The 18181-nt window shown below is 47.8% G+C and overlaps 1 protein-coding gene across 2 annotated transcripts in view; it reads left to right on the top strand.

The window, feature by feature from the left end:
• GGT7 (gamma-glutamyltransferase 7) overlaps positions 1-14073 on the top strand; it is a 29912-nt gene extending 15839 nt beyond the window's left edge. Inside the window, exons 8-15 of one of the 2 annotated variants that reach the window (XM_017878797.1) lie at positions 1740-1827; positions 3709-3836; positions 4013-4101; positions 5731-5880; positions 5988-6105; positions 6874-7011; positions 8177-8276; positions 13307-14073. In XM_017878797.1, the coding sequence (XP_017734286.1) occupies positions 1740-1827; positions 3709-3836; positions 4013-4101; positions 5731-5880; positions 5988-6105; positions 6874-7011; positions 8177-8276; positions 13307-13470 (975 nt within the window). In that variant the 3' untranslated portion in view covers positions 13471-14073. Of the gene's footprint in view, positions 1-1739; positions 1828-3708; positions 3837-4012; positions 4102-5730; positions 5881-5987; positions 6106-6873; positions 7012-8176; positions 8277-8398; positions 8805-13306 lie in introns of those variants that run through there. The other variant, XM_017878807.1, reaches the window with a different exon arrangement.
• Positions 14074-18181: the final 4108 nt, after the last annotated feature.

The following is an 18181-nucleotide window of genomic DNA, read 5'->3' as shown; positions in this document are numbered from 1 at the left end:
AAAAAAAAAAAAAAAAAAAAAAAAAAAAAGGTGCAAAACTCCTAATGGAAAATTATGTTCATGATAAGGATGCATAGACTAACTCAGTGGTTCTCTCATCTGAGCCATGGGGATGATTAGATCTGTCTCTGCCATACAGTTGTGGGAATTAAATAGGTCTGTTATTCATTCAACATTCACGGAGTGCCTGCTCTGTGCCAGGCCCTATGCAGGGCACTGGATGTGGTGATAGACTCAAACAGACTTAACTGGAAAGTCCAGGAGATTACTGGCCTAGATTCTTCTGTGTCCTGATTATCAATCCACTGTGTTAGGATTTGCTCTCCCTCTTTCTCTCTCTCTCAACTCTACTTTCCTTTGTTTGGATTCACTCTCAGATCCTTTCCACCTGCTCCCCACCAGCCCATATCAGACCATCCTTCCAGCAAGCTATCCCAGAGAAAGAGCATTTCTGCTTCCCAGTAGTTCCAGCAAAAGCCTCCGGCCTGTGTCTTATTGGCTCATCATAGGTCTCATGACTATTCCCAAATCAATCACTGTGGCACAGAAGGGAATGCCCCAATTGGCCAGGCCTGGGTTGTGTCCCCTTTCCTGGAGGTGGCAAAGGAAATGCAGGAGATTGTAACAAAGACCATCAGATCTTTGACAAAAAGAAACCCAAAGTTGAATTTATTAACTTGCCAGAAAAAGGAACTCAAGAATTCAAATGGGCCAGGCATGGTTGCTCATGCCTGTAATCCCAGCACTTTGGGAGGCCAAGATGGGTGGATCACTTGAGCTCAGGAGTTTGAGACCAGCCTGGGCAACATAGTGAGGCCTCATCTCTACAAAACATACAAACATTAGCCAGGTGTGGTGGCATGTGCCTATAGTCCCAGCTACTCAGGAGTCTGAGGCAGGAGGATCATCTGAGCCTGGGAAGGTTGAGGCTACAGTGAACCATGATCATGCCACTGCATTCCAGCCTGGGCAACAGAATGAGACCCTGCCTCAAAAAAAAAAAAAAAAAAATTCAATGTGTAATTTGCTGAAGATAGATAAATCAAGGGTTTCAAGTACTACTAAGCACAAAAAAGGAAAGGATTCAGAGTGGTTATGCTAATTTAGGGTTGACAGTCAGCACACTGGATAGGATGGAATGAGCCCATTGGTTTGTACCAGATTGGTTCATTGGTCAATAATGACTGCTTGGTTATGTCCAATAAGGGTCAGTCCTTCCAGGATCACTCGAAGTCATGGTTTTCTAGTGGCTTTAGTTGGTTGTGGTGAGATGCAGCATTCAATTTTGATATCTCCTAGGCAAGTGTGCCATAAGTGGAAAATATTCCTTTTCCATAGGCAGAGAGAGCAGCAGGTACAAAGACACAAAGGCATGAGTTCAGGAACTGCAGGTCATTCTGCAGTTGCATAGAACTCACTGGGGAACAGCAGGACATGAGGTGGGAGGCGTAGGCCAGGGCCAGATCACAAAAGGTCTTGAATGGCAAGCTAAGGAGGTCATTCATGGAATGTACCCAGTATAATGCGTGACACATCATAGGTGCTCAATGTTAGTGCTTTTCCCCCTTCCTTTTTCCTCAGGTATCTAAGGATAATGGGGTCTCTAAAGGCCATGATGGGAGTTGCAGAAGGCACAGAAGTTATAAACAGCTGACCTGTCTGTGATCCAAACATGTATTATAGGCCAAAACCACATGTCACAGTTGTGGGAGGTCATCCTCTCATTCTCTCCCTTCCAGGCTCAGCACGCAGGGGGTGTCATAACCGAAGAGGACTTCAGCAATTACAGCGCCCTTGTGGAGAAGCCTGTGTGTGGCGTGTACAGAGGTGACCTCTCCCCCGGCTCCCAGGGTCCCCACTCAGGAGAAGCCTCCCAGTCCATGGCCACATCGTTTTGGCCTAGCGACTCCTCTCCATTTCACAGGAGAGAAACTAAGGCAGTGAACTGCCTGGGCAGCCAACTGTGAAGCAAGCCAGAGCCAGCCCACCTTCTGAAAAGTAGCTGTGGGGTCAGTTACCCCAAGTATTTAGGATATTGGGGGGTGGACCTGGTCAAAAGGTCCGACCTGGAAGTTGGGGTTCTGGCCATAGATTTTCTTGATTTGGGTTCTGTGTTGCCTCCGCCCTCTCCCCAGCAGCACTGTCAAAGTCCATCCAAGCTTCACGGTAGAACAAACCTTTAAGACAGTCATAGACCCAGCTCCTCATTGTGCCAAAGGGAAATTGAGGCCGGAGGAGAGAATAGAACTTAACTAGCCAAACTCAAGAAAACCAACAGGGGATCCAGAAAACCAAGCTTATGTTATGGGTGGGGTCCATGTTTGCTGAACCCAAGGTGGCAGATGCTGGATTTCTCAGACAATTCTCAGGTTCTTTCCCTTATAGGAGAGCCAGATCACATCAAGCCCCAGGAAAGGTTTTCTCTGAGTTCAACTTTCCAGGTCTCAATCTCCAACCTGATTCCTCTGCCAGAGGCAGTGGAATATGAAGCAATGGAAAGAGCATATCAGCTGGGTGCAGTGGCTCAGGCCGGTAACTCCAGCACATTGTGTTGCTGAGGCAGGAGGATCACTTAAGCCCAGGAGATCATGACCAGCCTGGGCAACATAGTGAGACATGGTCTCTATGAAAAATTTTAAAATTACCCAGGCGTCGTGGTGTGCCTGTAGTCCTAGCTACTCAGGAGGTTGAGATGGGAGGACTCCCTAAGCCAGGGAGGTCAAGGCTACAGTAAGCATGATTGTGCCACTGCACTATAGCCTGGGTGACAGAGTGAGACCATTATCTCACACACACGTGTGCACGCACACACACACACACACATAAACACACACACTAAATAAAAAGAAAAAAGGAACAAGCATAGCATTGGAGCTAGGAAGACCTGGGTTTGAGTACCAACTGTGCCATTTGCCTTGAACAAGCTGCTTCCCACTCTGAGCCTTGGTTGGTTCCCTCCTTAAAATGGAAATAATGTTAGTGCCTACATCTTAGGGTGCCCATAAGGATTTGATGAGATGATGTAGGAAGTTGCCCTGATCAGAGCATGCACTGAATGTGGATTTTCCATTTCCCCTTCCCAGCCTGGGTTGTCTCAACAATGCTAGTACCTTAAGTGCTCTGGATTCCCCTTGTCTCTCTGTACCACAGTTTCTGGACCTATCAAATATGTGTGATAACAGTAGCCACCGTGAGGACTAAATGAATTAATTAATGTTAGTGTTATGCATCAGCTATTGCTTTGATGTCTAAACATCTAGTAATAGAATAGGAAGAGAAGGTTGCTGCTGCCAAGAAGTTTGGGGCTGGATGAGACCATCAGGAGTCATGGATAGTATCCTGGCCTATGGGAGAACTGAAAGGAGACACATGACAGGCCAGGAATATGGACATCTGGTCACCTGTTTCTGCTCTGCTCTGCTGATAGCCTGCAGTGTGACTCTGGGCAAGCCACAGCCCTCTTGAGCCTTAGTTTTCTCAAATGGCAGAGGAAACTGAAGACCAGTGTTCTGAGTTCAAGTCCTGGCCCTGCCCTTGACTTGCCATGTGAACCTGAATGGGTCTCTTTGCCTCTCAGTGCTTCAGTTTCCCCATCTGGCGAGGGGGTTCAGCGCAGTGGTATCAGTGTGTGTGATGGTGGGATGTGGAGATGGGATGTGAAGGTGCCTTGACTCCTACCCTGCCATCGGTCACTTCCTGTCCTTTCAGGCCACCTGGTTCTTAGTCCCCCACCGCCGCACACAGGCCCTGCCCTCATCAGTGCTCTCAACATCCTGGAGGGCTTCAATCTCACCAGCCTGGTGTCCCGAGAACAGGCTCTTCACTGGGTGGCAGAGGTAAGGCTGGCCCCTCTGCCTTTCCCTGGATTTAGGGATATTAGGAGTGGGGAGATTGGGTACTGCCATAGGGCAGGACTAAATCACCTCCAAGTTTTCTCACACACGAAAATCCACTGGGTGTGGGTGCTGGGAGGGGTCTGGCAGCCTCTTCCATATCCCCTCTGTATTTTCAGACCCTGAAGATTGCGTTAGCCCTGGCCAGCAGACTGGGAGATCCCATCTATGATTCTACCATCACTGAGAGCATGGATGACATGCTCAGGTGGGTCTTGGGCAGGACCTGGGGACTGCAGAGGCAGTGGTGGGTGTGGGGAAAGGGTCAGTTGAAAAGCAGCTGGTGTAGCAATAAAGGCCTGAAATCCTAAGTCAATTTCAGCTCAGCTCCAACTCACAACATGACACTGGGTCCCCTCCATACACCTCACCTTTCCTATCCGCACAGTGAGTTGGCCTACTTCATGTGGCTCTTAAATTTTTTTGAGGCTAGCGTAGCACCTATAGGAGTCCATCTGCTCCTCCTTTTGAGTAGGAAAAGAAAGCTCAATACCAAACAAAGGCCGGGTGCAGTGGCTCACGCCTGTAATCCCAGTACTTTGGGAGGCCAAGGCGGATGGATCACCTGAGGTCAGGAGTTTGAGACCAGCCTGACCAACATAGTGAAACCCTGTCTCTGCTACAAAAATTAGCCGGGCGTGGTGGCCCATGCCTGTAGTCGCAGCTACTTGGGAGGCTGAGGCAGGAGAATCACTTGAACCTGGGAAGCAGAGGTTGCAGTGAGCTGAGATAGCACCACTGTGCTCCAGCCTGGCTGACAGCAAAGTCTGTCTCATGAAAAAAAAAAAAAAGGCCAGGCGCGGTGGCTCAAGCCTGTAATCCCAGCACTTTGGGAGGCCGAGACGGGCGGATCATGAGGTCAGGAGATCGAGACCATCCTGGCTAACACGGTGAAACCCCGTCTCTACTAAAAACACAAAAAACTAGCCAGGCAAGGTGGCGGGCACCTGTAGTCCCAGCTACTCGGGAGGCTGAGGCAGAATGGCGTAAAACCCGGGAGGGCGGAGCTTTGCAGTGAGCTGAGATCCGGCCACTGCAACTCCAGCCTGGGCGACAGCGAGACTCCATCTCAGAAAAAAAAAAAAAAAGATCCTCATTACAAAATCCTCCCCAACTAAAACTCTTAATAAAACTTTAGACTACAAACATTAGTCTAAATGAAATCTCAGTTTGTCAAGTTCAAAACAAATTATTTTCTGATCATCCATTATGCCACCAGGCACTTTTTATAGAAAGGATTAAGAAGTAAAGTCAGATAACTAAAAGGCTTCCTGATTTAAACATTAATAATTAAAAAGTTGGTTTCCAGAAAAGATCTAAATAATACTAAATAAATTCATTCAAGCAGCTATTTTCTGGGTATTCTTTTTTTTTTTTTTTTTTTGAGACAGAGTCTGGCTCTGTCGCCCAGGCTGGAGTGCGGTGGCCGGATCTCAGCTCACTGCAAGCTCCCGCCCCCCGGGTTTATGCCATTTTCCTGCCTCAGCCTCCCAAGTAGCTGGGACTACAGGCGCCCGCCTCGTCGCCCGGCTAGTTTTTTGTATTCTTTAGTAGAGACGGGGTTTCACCGTATTAGCCAGGGTGGTCTCGATCTCCTGACCTTGTGATCCGCCCGTCTCGGCCTCCCAAAGTGCTGGGATTACAGGCTTGAGCCACCGCGCCCGGCCTTTCTGGGTATTTCTTATGTGCAATTAATGAGCTTCTGCACTTATAGTTCTAGTAGTCCAGTGAGGGAGGTAGATTTCATCAAATAATTACACAAACACCACAAAAGTGAGGTAGGTGAGGTGTATAGAGAGCCTGTTGTTTGCTCATCTCCCACCCCTTGTCTTTTCAGCAAGGTGGAGGCCGCCTACCTCCGGGGCCATATCAATGACTCCCAGGCAGCCCCTGCCCCACTCCTGCCTGTCTATGAACTAGACGGAGCGCCCACGGCTGCCCAGGTGCTGATCATGGGACCTGATGACTTCATTGTGGCCATGGTTAGGTATGCCAGCTCAGACTCAGAACCTGGAACAAGGGATCCTCTGAACCAAGAGGGGGTGGGGGCTGGGTAGAGGTGAAGGGCTTACCTGACTCCACCTTGGCCCCCAGCTCCCTGAACCAGCCCTTTGGCAGCGGCCTTATCACCCCCTCGGGGATCCTGCTCAACAGCCAGATGCTAGACTTCTCCTGGCCCAACCGGACAGCTAACCACTCTGCACCCAGCCTGGTAAGATTTGCTTCCCCGCTTCCCTGGGGACCCTAAAGCCTATAGGTAGGAGGTGCAGTGGCATGGCTGCCCCTTTCTCCCGAATCTTCTAGTATAAGGAAGCCTAAAGAAGAAGTTCACCTCATCCCTAGCCCTGCTAAGTCTGGGACATGGAGCCTGGTGGGTCTGAAGAACTCTTGTCCCATTCTGTCACTGTCTTAACTGTGTGACCTCGTGAAGATCTTGCCCTCTCTGGGCAATTTCTTCACCTGTAGAATGAGGGTTTTGGCTCCGATTTGATGTTTTGGGCACTTTCCAGCACTAGTGGTCTGTGACGATGTGAGCTTGAGCTGATGGGGCTCAGCCCTATGTCTGGGCACCAAAGAGGGACCCAAGGAGGAAGGATTTAATAATTTTTATCCAGTTAAAAGCACTCTTACGCCCCACAATCTGGGGTCCCAGCAGGGCAAAGACATATAGAGATGATCAGGGTGGGGTTATCCTCTTCTTCCCCATTGCCATCTTTCTTGGCTTGATCCTTTCTCCTGTGATCCATAGCAGCCTCATAGCTCAGTGGATCCACTTATACCCCATCCACCCTACCCATCCAGGCACCCTACCCATTTCACAGACAGCAAACTGTTGTCTGGGAAGGGACCAGTCTCCCAGGAAAACTGGGCCTGTGGAAGATGTGGAAGAGGGAGAGCAGTTGGAAGGGTTGTGGAGTGGCCCTTTCCTGGTCTTGTCCTACCCCACCTCCCCATTGTGGTCTCTGTCTTCTAACAACAGGAGAACTCAGTGCAGCCAGGGAAGCGGCCACTCTCTTTCCTGCTGCCCACAGTGGTCCGACCCGCGGAGGGGCTCTGTGGAACCTACCTCTCTCTGGGGGCCAATGGAGCTGCCCGGGGCCTCAGTGGCCTGACCCAGGTGAGGTTTATGCCATGGTTGGCCTTTTTCAGCCGGGAGCCAAACTGTGGCCTAGACTGCAGATGCCTGTCATATCTGTGGCTTGTTTCCGTTCCTCATGAAGCAAACATGGGCTGAGGCTGCTTTGTGCCAGGTGCATCCTGGGCAACGTGGACACGGGCTGCTCTGAGTTTCTTAGTGAAAATGGAATCCCAGTGCTTCCTGTCTTTCCCGGTTGCAGGCGAAATGGCAGGGTCAGAAGATTGAAAAGTGGGGTTAGCATCTAGGTGGCCTAGGTTCTGTTAACCTTAAGTCCCATTATACCTCTACCCAGCATCTGAATAGACAACCAGGCCTCTTTAGGGTGGGATTTGAAAGGAAGGGCCTGCTTCTCTCCAGAACATCTCAGAATGGCTCCTTGAATGTCTTGAGAACCTGATATATATGCTAGGCACCTATTCTGGTAGGTGGTGAGTTAACGATCTTGAGTTCTGGAATCAGACACTCCTGGGTTCCAGCCCAAGTGCTACCAATTTGTAACCATGTGATGCTGGAACATTCACTTAACAACTCTGAACCTCAGTCTCCTCATCTTTAAAATGGAAGTAATAACATAGCTAACATTTGAAGAGTTCGTAGTAAGTGCTGGGCACTGTGTTATGTGTGTTAACCATTTTAACCTTCCCAGTTCTGGGGAGAATCCTTATTTCTATTTTATAGATAAGGAAACTGAAGCCCAGAGAGGTTAAGACATTAGGTCAAGTACTTTCAGCTAGAAAGAGTGGGGAGGCAGTTTGGTTCCAGAGCCTATGCACACTCCTAACCACTAAGTTAAAGGCACCCATTGTGCCCTAGACCACCCCTAGCTATTAACCTTGCCCTATCCAGAGAGAAAAAAAGGGAGCCCTGGGTTAGATAAAGGAGACTTGGTTCTAGTGGTGTATCTTCCCTGGCTTCCTCTAAACTCTGGAGTAAGTCATTTCTCTTGCTGGCCTTCACTTTCCCTCTCTGTGAAATGGGAACAGTCATCACAGGCCTGCCTGTCTTCCAGGGCTGTTAGGAGGCTCAGATGACACCCAGTGTAAGAGTTCTGAAGACTAAGGAGCCTGGACCAAGGGTGGGAGTTGAGGAATCCAGACCATCACCCTGGGACAGCCCTGAGTTTTCTGTTCCTTGGCTACCACAGGTTCTGCTGAATGTCCTGACCTTGAACCGGAACCTGAGTGACAGCCTGGCCCGCGGCCGCCTGCACCCAGACCTGCAGTCCAACCTCCTGCAGGTGGACAGTGAGTGCAGAGGAGAGATCTCGTGGGGTGGGCACAGGGACCAGTAGAGAAAGGACTCCTCCCAAGGGTGCCTATGCCTCAACCAGCACCAACTGCCAGTGAAGTTTGGTTTTATTTGGCAGATTCCTCTTGGAGCAGTGGACGATCTGGGGATTGGAACCAGTCTTGCCATTTCCTGGTTGTGTGGCCTTGGGAAATCCGTCTCAACTCTGAGCCTCAGTTTTCTCATTTGTAAAATAAGACACAGTTGTTCATTCTTCAAACCTTCATTTACAAACAGTTTGTATTGAACACCTACTGTTTTCTAGGCATCATCCTAGGTGCTGGGGAGACTGCATTTACAGGCAAACAGGAAAATGTCATCAAAGAAATATGAGACAAATAAGTGCTCTGCCAACAGTTAGAGCAGGGTGACATAATAGGACTGACTCAATGATCAAGCAAGACTTCTCTTTGGTGATATTTAAGCTGAGATCTAAAGAGTGAGAAAGAAACTGGGTGCAGTGGCTCAGACCTATAATCTCAGGCTGAGGTGGGAGGATCGCTTGAGGCCAGGAGTTCAAGAGCAGCCTGGGTAACATAGTGAGACCCCTGTCTCTATAAAATTTTTAAATTAGCCAGGCATGGTGCGTGCCTGTGGTTCTAGCTACTCGGGAGGCTGAAGCAGGAGAATTGCCTGAACCAGGGAGGCAGAGGTTACAGTGAGCCGAGATCACGCCACTGCCCTACAGCCTAGGTAACAGAGTGAGACCCTGTCTCCTAAAAAAAAAAAAGTAAGAGAGAGCCCACTGTACAAAGAACTGGTGCAGAGCTGTGTAGGTCAGGGGAGCAAGTACAAAGGACTCAGGGCAGGAATGGGCTTACTGGTTCGAGGAATAAAAAGGAGACCAAAGTAAGCAAGGATGAAATTAGATCAGAGAGGCCGGCAGGCAGGCGCCAGATCATGGACCTTATGGTGAGGAGATGGACTTTCACCTAAGGGCTTAATTTTGGCACAGCTGAATTTTATAAACAGGAAAGTGTGTGCACCTTTGAAGAGTTTTTATTATAACAATATATTAATATGACACTAGTCCAAAAGAATACAGAATTGATTGAGACACAGTCCTTGCCTGTTCAATATTATTATCTCCATTCTATAGAGGAAGAAACTGAGGCTCACAGAAGTTATAAACTAGTCAAAGATCAACCACTAAGTGGCAGAACTTCAATTAGGACATACACCTGGCTGATACCAAAGACTCTATTCTTTACTGCACAGCTCTTGATATCTGCTGGACTGAATCACGTTAGAAGCAGAGACTGCGATCTTCAACAATCACATCCTGTAGTTAGCCAGCGACACTTGGATCCCAGCTGATAGATGACAAGGCCACGTCCTTGAAACTGAATTTTGGTCAACAAGTATCTGCTGGTCTCTGTTGGACATGAGGCTCTCTGCTAAGTTATTTGGGCTCAGCCCAGTCCTCCCTTCAGGGCCTTAGTGTAAGATGGAGGCATAAGGAGTGGGGGCCTGGTGAAGGGAAAGTTCATCCACCTGAGGCCCTGGGGAGGCTGTATGGAGGAGGCAACAAGTAGCTGGGCCTTGAAGTATGAGTAGGAATTTGGCATGTGGAGGTAAAGGACATTCTGGACAGGAGGAACAGCCTAGGCAAAAACCAGAACGAATGACTCAGCAGTCGGGAGGCTAGCTGTTGTTTCCCAGAGTTCTGAATTTACCCAGCACCTTTGTGACTTTTGCCACATTTGCACACCATCTAAACCATTATATACATAACATGTCTCTATAAATGAACTTCCTTTTTAGCCTAAATGTATTTTACTTTTTTTTTTTTTTTTTTTGAGATAGAGTCTCACTCTGTCACCCAGGCTAGAGTACAGTGGTGCGATCTCAGCTCACTTCAACCTCCGCCTCCTGGGTTCAGGCGATTCTCATGCCTCAGCCTCCCTAGCAGCTGGGATTACAGGTGCACATGCCACCACAGCCGGCTAATTTTTGCATTTTTGTAGAGATGGGGTTTCCCCATGTTGGCCAGGCTGGTCTCGAACTCCTGACCTCAAGTAATCTACCTGCCTCCGCCTCCCAAAGTGCTAGATTTACAGGCGTGAGCCACCACGCCTGACCCTAAATGTATTTTTTAAATAGACCTTATATTATAATCACAAATGGAAAAATGACATCATTTGCCACAAATAGATGATAAATAGCTACCATCTATTTGTTAGCTACACAAATAGATACGTGTAGTTTTTAGTTAAATATTATTGCCCATGGAAGGCTCTGAGACTGCTTTCTCCATTAAAGGAGATTAGGGGCCGGGCGCGGTGGCTCAAGCCTGTAATCCCAGCACTTTGGGAGGCCAAGACGGGCGGATCACGAGGTCAGGAGATCGAGACTATCCTGGCTAACAAGGTGAAACCCCGTCTCCACTAAAAAATACAAAAAACTAGCCCGGCGAGGTGGCGGGCGCCTGTGGTCCCAGCTACTCGGGAGGCTGAGGCAGGAGAATGGCGTAAACCCAGGAGGCGGAGCTTGCAGTGAGCTGAGATCCGGCCACTGCACTCCAGCCTGGGCGAGAGCGAGACTCCGTCTCAAAAAAAAAGATTAGGAAGCGTTAGAGAGCAGACTGAAACTTGTTCCTTGCCATAATCAAAAGGATTGAAAGTGAACCACAAAGGACATAGATTTTCGATTCAGCGATTTAATGCTATTCAAGATTGGGTCTTCATCGCAAGAGCTGCCTAAAGCCTTCGTATTAGGGAAAGAAGAAGACTAGATCTTTATTGAGAAGCGTTATGATGTGGAGTTACAGGGCTTATCACGGAGGTCAGCCTTAAGATTATCCAATTGAGAAGGGAAGACACATGACCTGATTTGTCTTATTTAGGGGAGGTAGATTGAGGGGAGGAGAATTTAAGTCAGGGACATATGAGAAGCAGCTGGGATATGGTCCAGGTAAGAGATGATGAGGGCCTGAACTTATCCAACAGGATGGGGATTTGTTCATCTATCTAGTAAGTATCTGCTCAATATTTACTATGTACTGACCCTGCACTGGGGATCAATAGCAAACAAGACAACGTTCCTACCTTCAAAAAGCTTATAATCTACTGGAGGGAGACACAGTAAATAAATAAACAGATACAGGTAGCAGTAAGTACTTTGGAAGAAAGCCAAACAAGGTAAAGATGGTAGGGACTGCTGTTTTAGGTAATGGTGGAGGAAATTCTTGAAGAGGTGCAAAGACTGGACTGAAGTCAGAGGGCCGGCAGTGTGACTTTCTAGGAGAGCATTCCAGACAGAAAGAACAGGAAGTACAAAGGCATTGAAGTAGAAATATGTTTGACCTTCTAAAGGGACAGCAAGGAGGCCAATATGGCTGGAATACAGTTAAGCAAGGAGAGGAATAGAAGGAAATGAGGGAAGGAATTTAGAGAGGGAGCAAGGTCCCAAACAATGTTGGGCTTACAGGCACCTTGGTAAGGACTTTGGATTTTATTCTAAAAGCCGTTGAAGCTGTTGGAGGGCTTTGAGCAGGGGAAGTGACAAGGTCTGACTAATGGTTTAAAAGGATCCCCTTGGCTGCTGTTTGAACAGCAGGGGCCGGCCTGGTGGCTCACGCCTGTAATCCAAGCACTTTGGGAGGCCAAGGTGGGCAGATCACCTGAGCTCGGGAGTTCGAGACCAGCCTGACCAACAAGAAGAAACCCCGTCTCTACTAAAAAAAATAGAAAATTAGCCAGGCATGGTGGCTCATGCCTGTTATCCCTGCTACTGGGGAGGCTGAGGCAGGAGAATCGCTTGAACCCAGGAGGCAGAGGTTGCAGTGAGCCAAAATCGTGTCATTGCACTCCAGCCTGGGCAACAAGAGCAACACTCCGCCTCAAAAGAAAAAAAAAAAGGAAGGAAGGAAGGAAGGGAGGGAGGGAGGGCTGGAAGCAGGGAGACCAGTAAGGAAGGAAGAGAGGGCTGGAAGCAGGGAGACCAGTTAGTGGATTATGCAGGAATCCTGGCAAGTAATGATGGCAGCTTGACTTTGGCAGGTGAAGATGAAGATCCACAAAGCCTCTTTTTCTTTTTTTTGCTTCCTCCCTCCCTTCCTTCCGTTCTTTTCTTTTCTTTTTTTTTTTTTTTTTTTTTTTTTTTGAGACAGGGTTTTGCTCTGTTGCCCATACTGGAGTGCAGTGGTGCAATCTCAGCTTACTTTACTGCAACTTGTGCCTCCCAGGGTCAAGCGATCCTCCTATCTTAGCCTTCTGAGTAGCTGGGACTACAGGCATGTACCACCAACCTTAGCTAATTTTTAAATTTTCTGCAGAGATGGGGTATTCTTATATTGCCCAGGCTAGTCTCAAACTCCTGGGCTCAAATGATCCTCCCAAAGTGCTGGGATTACAGGCATGAGCCACTGCACCTGGCCTGTCCTGTTTTCTTTTCTTTTCTTTCTTTTTTTTTTTTTTGAGACGGAGTCTGGCTCTGTCACCCAGGCTGGAGTGCAGTGGCCGGATCTCAGCTCACTGCAAGCTCCGCCTCCTGGGCTTACGCCATTCTCCTGCCTCAGCCTCCTGAGTAGCTGGGACTACAGGCGCCGGCCACCTCGCCCAGCTAGTTTTTTGTATTTTTTAGTACAGACGGGGTTTCACCGTGTTAGCCAGGATGGTCTCGATCTCCTGACCTCGTGATCTGCCCGTCTCGGCCTCCCAAAGTGCTGGGATTACAGGCTTGAGCCACCGTGCCCGGCCTGTCCTGTTTTCAATATTAAGAATGACTGTATATTATTGATCACTTACTGTATGCAAGGTTCAGTGCTGTGTGTGCATTATCTCTGTTAGTCCCTGCAACTTCATGTTCTCATATAATCCCTATTTATACATGAGGAAACTGAGGCTCAGCAAGGTAAAGTGATTTGTCCAAGGTCATACAGCTCTGTGGTGGAGCAGCCAGGACGAGGACTCAGGTCTGACTGTAGGACTCTTGAACTAGTGCTCTGTACATTCTGAATGTGTGTATGTCGGGGATGGTTTTTCAGGTGAGTTCACAGAGGAAGAGATTGAGTTCCTGGAAGCCAGGGGTCACCACGTGGAGAAAGTAGATGTCTTATCCTGGGTCCATGGCAGCCGAAGGACCAACAACTTCATCATCGCTGTTAAGGACCCTCGGAGCCCAGATGCAGCTGGAGCCACCATCCTGTAGAGCAGCGGGGTGGGGTGGGGTCTCTGCTCCCCCACTTTGCATGTTCCCAGAGTCCCTCCTTCTCCCAGGTTTGGTCTCAGGGGGACCCCACGGATGCCCCAGATCAGGGGCCAGAGGGGATGCTTAGCAAACCCAATCCCAGAGTAACTGGAAAATTCTCCATCAGGAGGCCGCTGGTGGTGGTGGTGGTGGTGGTGATGGTGATGATGATGGTGATGAGTGTCAGCATCCACAACCAGGCATGCAGGACCTTGAGGAATCAGACTGTCTATGTGTCACCTCCCCTCCTTCAGCCATGCTGGCCCTGAGCTTAGGGATGTGCTTGCAAACCCTTCTCAAGGGTCTCACAACCCCAACGTCTTCAGACTGGCCTGACCTGGGCCTTGTCTTCTAATTCCTTTCTCCTATTCCCAGCCTCATTTCTTAAATGACTAGGAATTTTTTAATGGGCCATTATAGGGAGGGGTTGCTCCTCTTTTCCCACCAGGTTGAGGTGGGAGCCTTGCATCTGGGGGTCTCCAGGGTATGGGGTAGGGGTGGGGGTGGGGACAAGCTCAGGGGCTTCCATTTGCAAAGGGGAATTAAAGAAAGAATGTTGCTTAACTATGGCTCTGGTTTAATTTATATTTAACTGGGTTGAGAGTGGGAATGGGAGAGGAGACCTCGACTCACCCTGTCCCAGTAACCGACTCCAGAGTAACCTGGAGTCAACGTTGAAGGACTCATAATAATATCTGCTGTCCAGCTAAGACATGCACCAATAATAATAATAATTCATAACAACAGTAATAACTATAGTAGATAGCATCTAATCTTTATTACAAGCCTCACAAAGTAGGTACTAATATTATTGCCATTTTACAGATGGGAAACAGGCCAAAAGAGGTTAAGGGACTTGTCTAAGGTTCTTCATCTTCATCTATTAAATGGAAGAACTGGGGTTCATCTCAGCATGTCCAACCCCGGAATTTGTGCTCTTAACCAATTCCACACCTATTAGTTGAACTATTTGTTATAAAGTATATGTCATATAGTATATATCAGACAATAAGTACCTTTTATAGATAATATCATTCATGCCTCTGTCTACTTTGTACCTCCAGGTACTTTGTTAGGTACTAGAGATTCAGCACTGAACAAGATAGGCTTTTTTTTTTTTTTGCGACAGAGTTTTGCGCTTGTTGCCCAGGCTGGAGTGCAATGGCATGATCTCAGCTCACTACAACCTCCGCCTCCCTGGTTCAAGCGATTCTCCTGCCTCAGCCTCCCCAGTAGCTGGGATTACAGGCATGCACCACCATGCCTGGTTAATTTGGTATTTTTGGTAGAGACGGGTTTCACCATGTTGGTCAGCCTGGTCTCAAACTCCCAACCTCAGGTGATCTGCCCACCTTAGCCTCCCAAAGTGCTGGGATTACAGGCATTAGCCACTGCGCCTGGCCAAGACAGATTTTTTTAATGCAGTCTATAGCGGCAGTCAAATGTTAAAGAAATAAGAGCACAGATAATTCGGATAATTGCCATCACAATAAGCTCTATGAGGGATACTAAGAGAACGTATATCAAGAAAGTTAATCTAGGCCGGGTGCGGTGGCTCAAACTTGTAATCCCAGCACTTTGGGAGGCCGAGACGGGCAGATCACGAGGTCAGGAGATCGAGACCATCCTGGCTAACACGGTGAAACCCCGTCTCTACTAACAAATACAAAAAACTAGCCGGGCGAGGTGGCAGGCGCCTGTAGTCCCAGCTACTCGGGAGGCTGAGGCAGGAGAATGGCGTAAACCCGGGAGGCAGAGCTTGCAGTGAGCTGAGATCCGGCCACTGCACTCCAGCCTGGGCGACAGAGCAAGACTCCGTCTCAAAAAAAAAAAAAAAAAAAGAAGAAAGTTAGTCTAGTTTGAGGATCTGCAAAAGCCTCCCCGAGAAGGTCATGAGGATGAATAGGATTGACAGAAAAGGATTAGATATGGGATATGGAAATGTCATTCTAGCAAAGGGAACAGTATGTTCAAAGGTATTGTGGTGAGAAGGAATGTGTCATGTTTTAGGAGGTGGAAGAAGGCCTATATATTCTTCCTAGAGCAGGGGTTGGCAGAGTTTTCCTACAAAGGGCCAGAGAGTAAGTATTTCAGGCTTTGTAGGTCATATGGTTCCTGTAGTAATTACTCAACTTTGTTGCTGAAGTGCAAAAGCAGCCATAGATAATGTGTAAGACAACATCCTGATGGCTGTGGATGTGTTCCAATAGAACTCTTTTCTTTTCTTTTCTTTTCTTTTCTTTTCTTTTCTTTTCTTTTCTTTTCTTTTCAGATGGAGTCTCGCTCTGTCACCCAGACTGGAGTGCAGTGGTGTGATCTGCAAGCTCCGCCTCCCGGGTTCACGCCATTCTTCTGCCTCAGCCTACTGAAATAGCTGGGACTACAGGCACCTGCCACCAAGCCTGGTTAATTTTTTTTTTTTTCTGTGTCTTTTTAGTAGAGACAGGGTTTCACCATGTTAGCCAGGATGGTCTTGATTTCCTGACCTCGTGATCCGCCCACCTCGGCCTCCCAAAGTGCTGGGACTATAGGTGTGAGCCACCTCACCCAGCCAGAACTTTATTTTCTAGAAATAGACCCTTACTGCCATAAGAGCAGTAGTGTGCTGACCCCTACACTAGAGCACCCCGAGGGGATGATGGGATGAGATGAAACTGGTGAGGTAGGTAGATCATTCTTATGAGGCTGGTATTAATTCCCCGTTTTATTGATGAAAAAATTGTGACATGAGAAACATGAAGTAACTTACCAGAGATCATCCAGCTGGTAGTTGGCAGATGCATGATTCAAAAGCAATTTGTTTGACTCCATAGACTATGTCTCTCTTTCTTTCTTCTTTTCCTTTCCTTCCTTCCTACCTTTCTCTTTTATCTTTTCTTTTCTTTTCTTTTTTTTTTTTTTGAGACGGAGTCTCACTCTGTCGCCTGGGCTGGAGTGCAGTGGCCGGATCTCAGCTCACTGCAAGCTCTGCCTCCCGGGTTCACGCCCTTCTCCTGCCTCAGCCTCCCGAGTAGCTGGGACTACAGGCGCCCACCACCTCGCCCGGCTAGTTTTTTGTATTTTTTAGTAGAGACGGGGTTTCACCGTGTTAGCCAGGATGGTCTCGATCTCCTGACCTCGTGATCCGCCCGTCTCGGCCTCCCAAAGTGCTGGGATTACAGGCTTGAGCCACCGTGCCCCGCCTATCTTTTCTTTTCTCCCTTCTTTCCTTCCCCTGCTTTCACAGATCCATGATTCAAAAGCAATCTGTTTGACTCCATAGACTATGTTTCCCTTCCCTTCCCTTCCCTTCCCTTCCCTCCCCTTCCCTTCCCTTCCCTTCCCTTCCCCCTCCCCTCCTCCTCTCCCTTCCCGGCGTCCCGCTGCGTCCCTCCCTCGCCTCTCCTTCCCCCTCCCCCTCCCTCCTGCCCCTTCCCCTCCCCTCTCCCTCTCCTCCTCCCCTGCCGCTGCCTCCTCTCCCTTCCCCCTCCCCTTCCCTTCCCCTCTGTCTCACGCTCTCTTTCTCTTTCTCTTTCCTTCTTTCTCTTTCTTCCTTCCTTCCCTCCCTTCCTTTCCCCTTCTTTCCCTTCCCTTCCCTCCCCTTCCTTCTTTCCTTTCTTTCCTTTCTTTTTTTTTTTTTTTAGAGACAGGGTCTTACTCTGCCACCCAGGCTGGAGTGCAGTGGTGCAATCCCTGTTCACTGTAGCCTCGACTTTCTTGGTCAAGCAATCCTCCTGCCTTGGTCTCCCAAGTGGCTGGGACTACAGGCGTACACAACCACACCTGGCTGATTTTTCATTTTTGTAGAAGCAAGGGTCTCACTAACAGCCCAGGCTGATCTTGAACTCCTGGCCTCAAGTGATTCTCCTGCCTTGGCCTCCCAAAGTGCTGGGATTATAGGCATGAGCCACTGTGCCTGGCCACTTCTTTAAAAATGTTTAAATTATTTTATTGGATTGCGGATGTAACAGTTTTTCAAATATCAAACACTTTATAGATATATAATGTATATCTGTAATCCACCCCTCAAAATCCAAACTTTCCAAAATCTCACTATCAATAATTTAATACACATTCCTCCAACTTTTTTCTGTACATTAACATATATTCTGTTTAAAAAGTAAAAATGGCACTATATTCTCACACTGTCTACAATTTCCTTTTTAAAAAATTTACCAATATAGCATGGGCATTTTCCCCTGTTAATATATATGGATCCACTTCATTATTTATAATAATGCATCGTAATTCACTGAAGGGTTTGACTAGTTTCCTTTTGATGGATGTTTGGGTGATCCTTGTCCTGATATCTTTAGGTACTTAAGCCATGCCTGTAGTCATACCAACTCTCCCAGGCTGTCTTTCAAGTGACAGAGTGTCTTAGTTCATTTGGGCTGCCATACCAAAATACGATAAACTGGGTAGATTGGAGCAGAGATTAGCGAAATAGAGAATAGAAAAACAATAGAGAAAATCAATAAAATCAAACCCTGGATCTTTGAAAAAATCAATAAAATTGACAAACCCATCCTAGATTGATCAAGAAAAAAAGAAGACTCAAATTACTAGAATCAGCAATTAAAGATGGGACAGTACTTACAATCTTACAGAAATAAAAAAGGATTGTAAAGAAATACTAGGAACAATTGTACGTTAATAAATCAGATAACTTAGATGAAACGTAAAATGTCCT

Source organism: Rhinopithecus bieti, unplaced genomic scaffold (genome assembly GCF_001698545.2).
Source record: "Rhinopithecus bieti isolate Rb0 unplaced genomic scaffold, ASM169854v2 scaffold_65, whole genome shotgun sequence".
NCBI lineage: Eukaryota > Metazoa > Chordata > Mammalia > Primates > Cercopithecidae > Rhinopithecus > Rhinopithecus bieti.
Note: the sequence above shows the minus strand (reverse complement) of the source record. Positions and strands in the feature narration are given on the sequence as shown.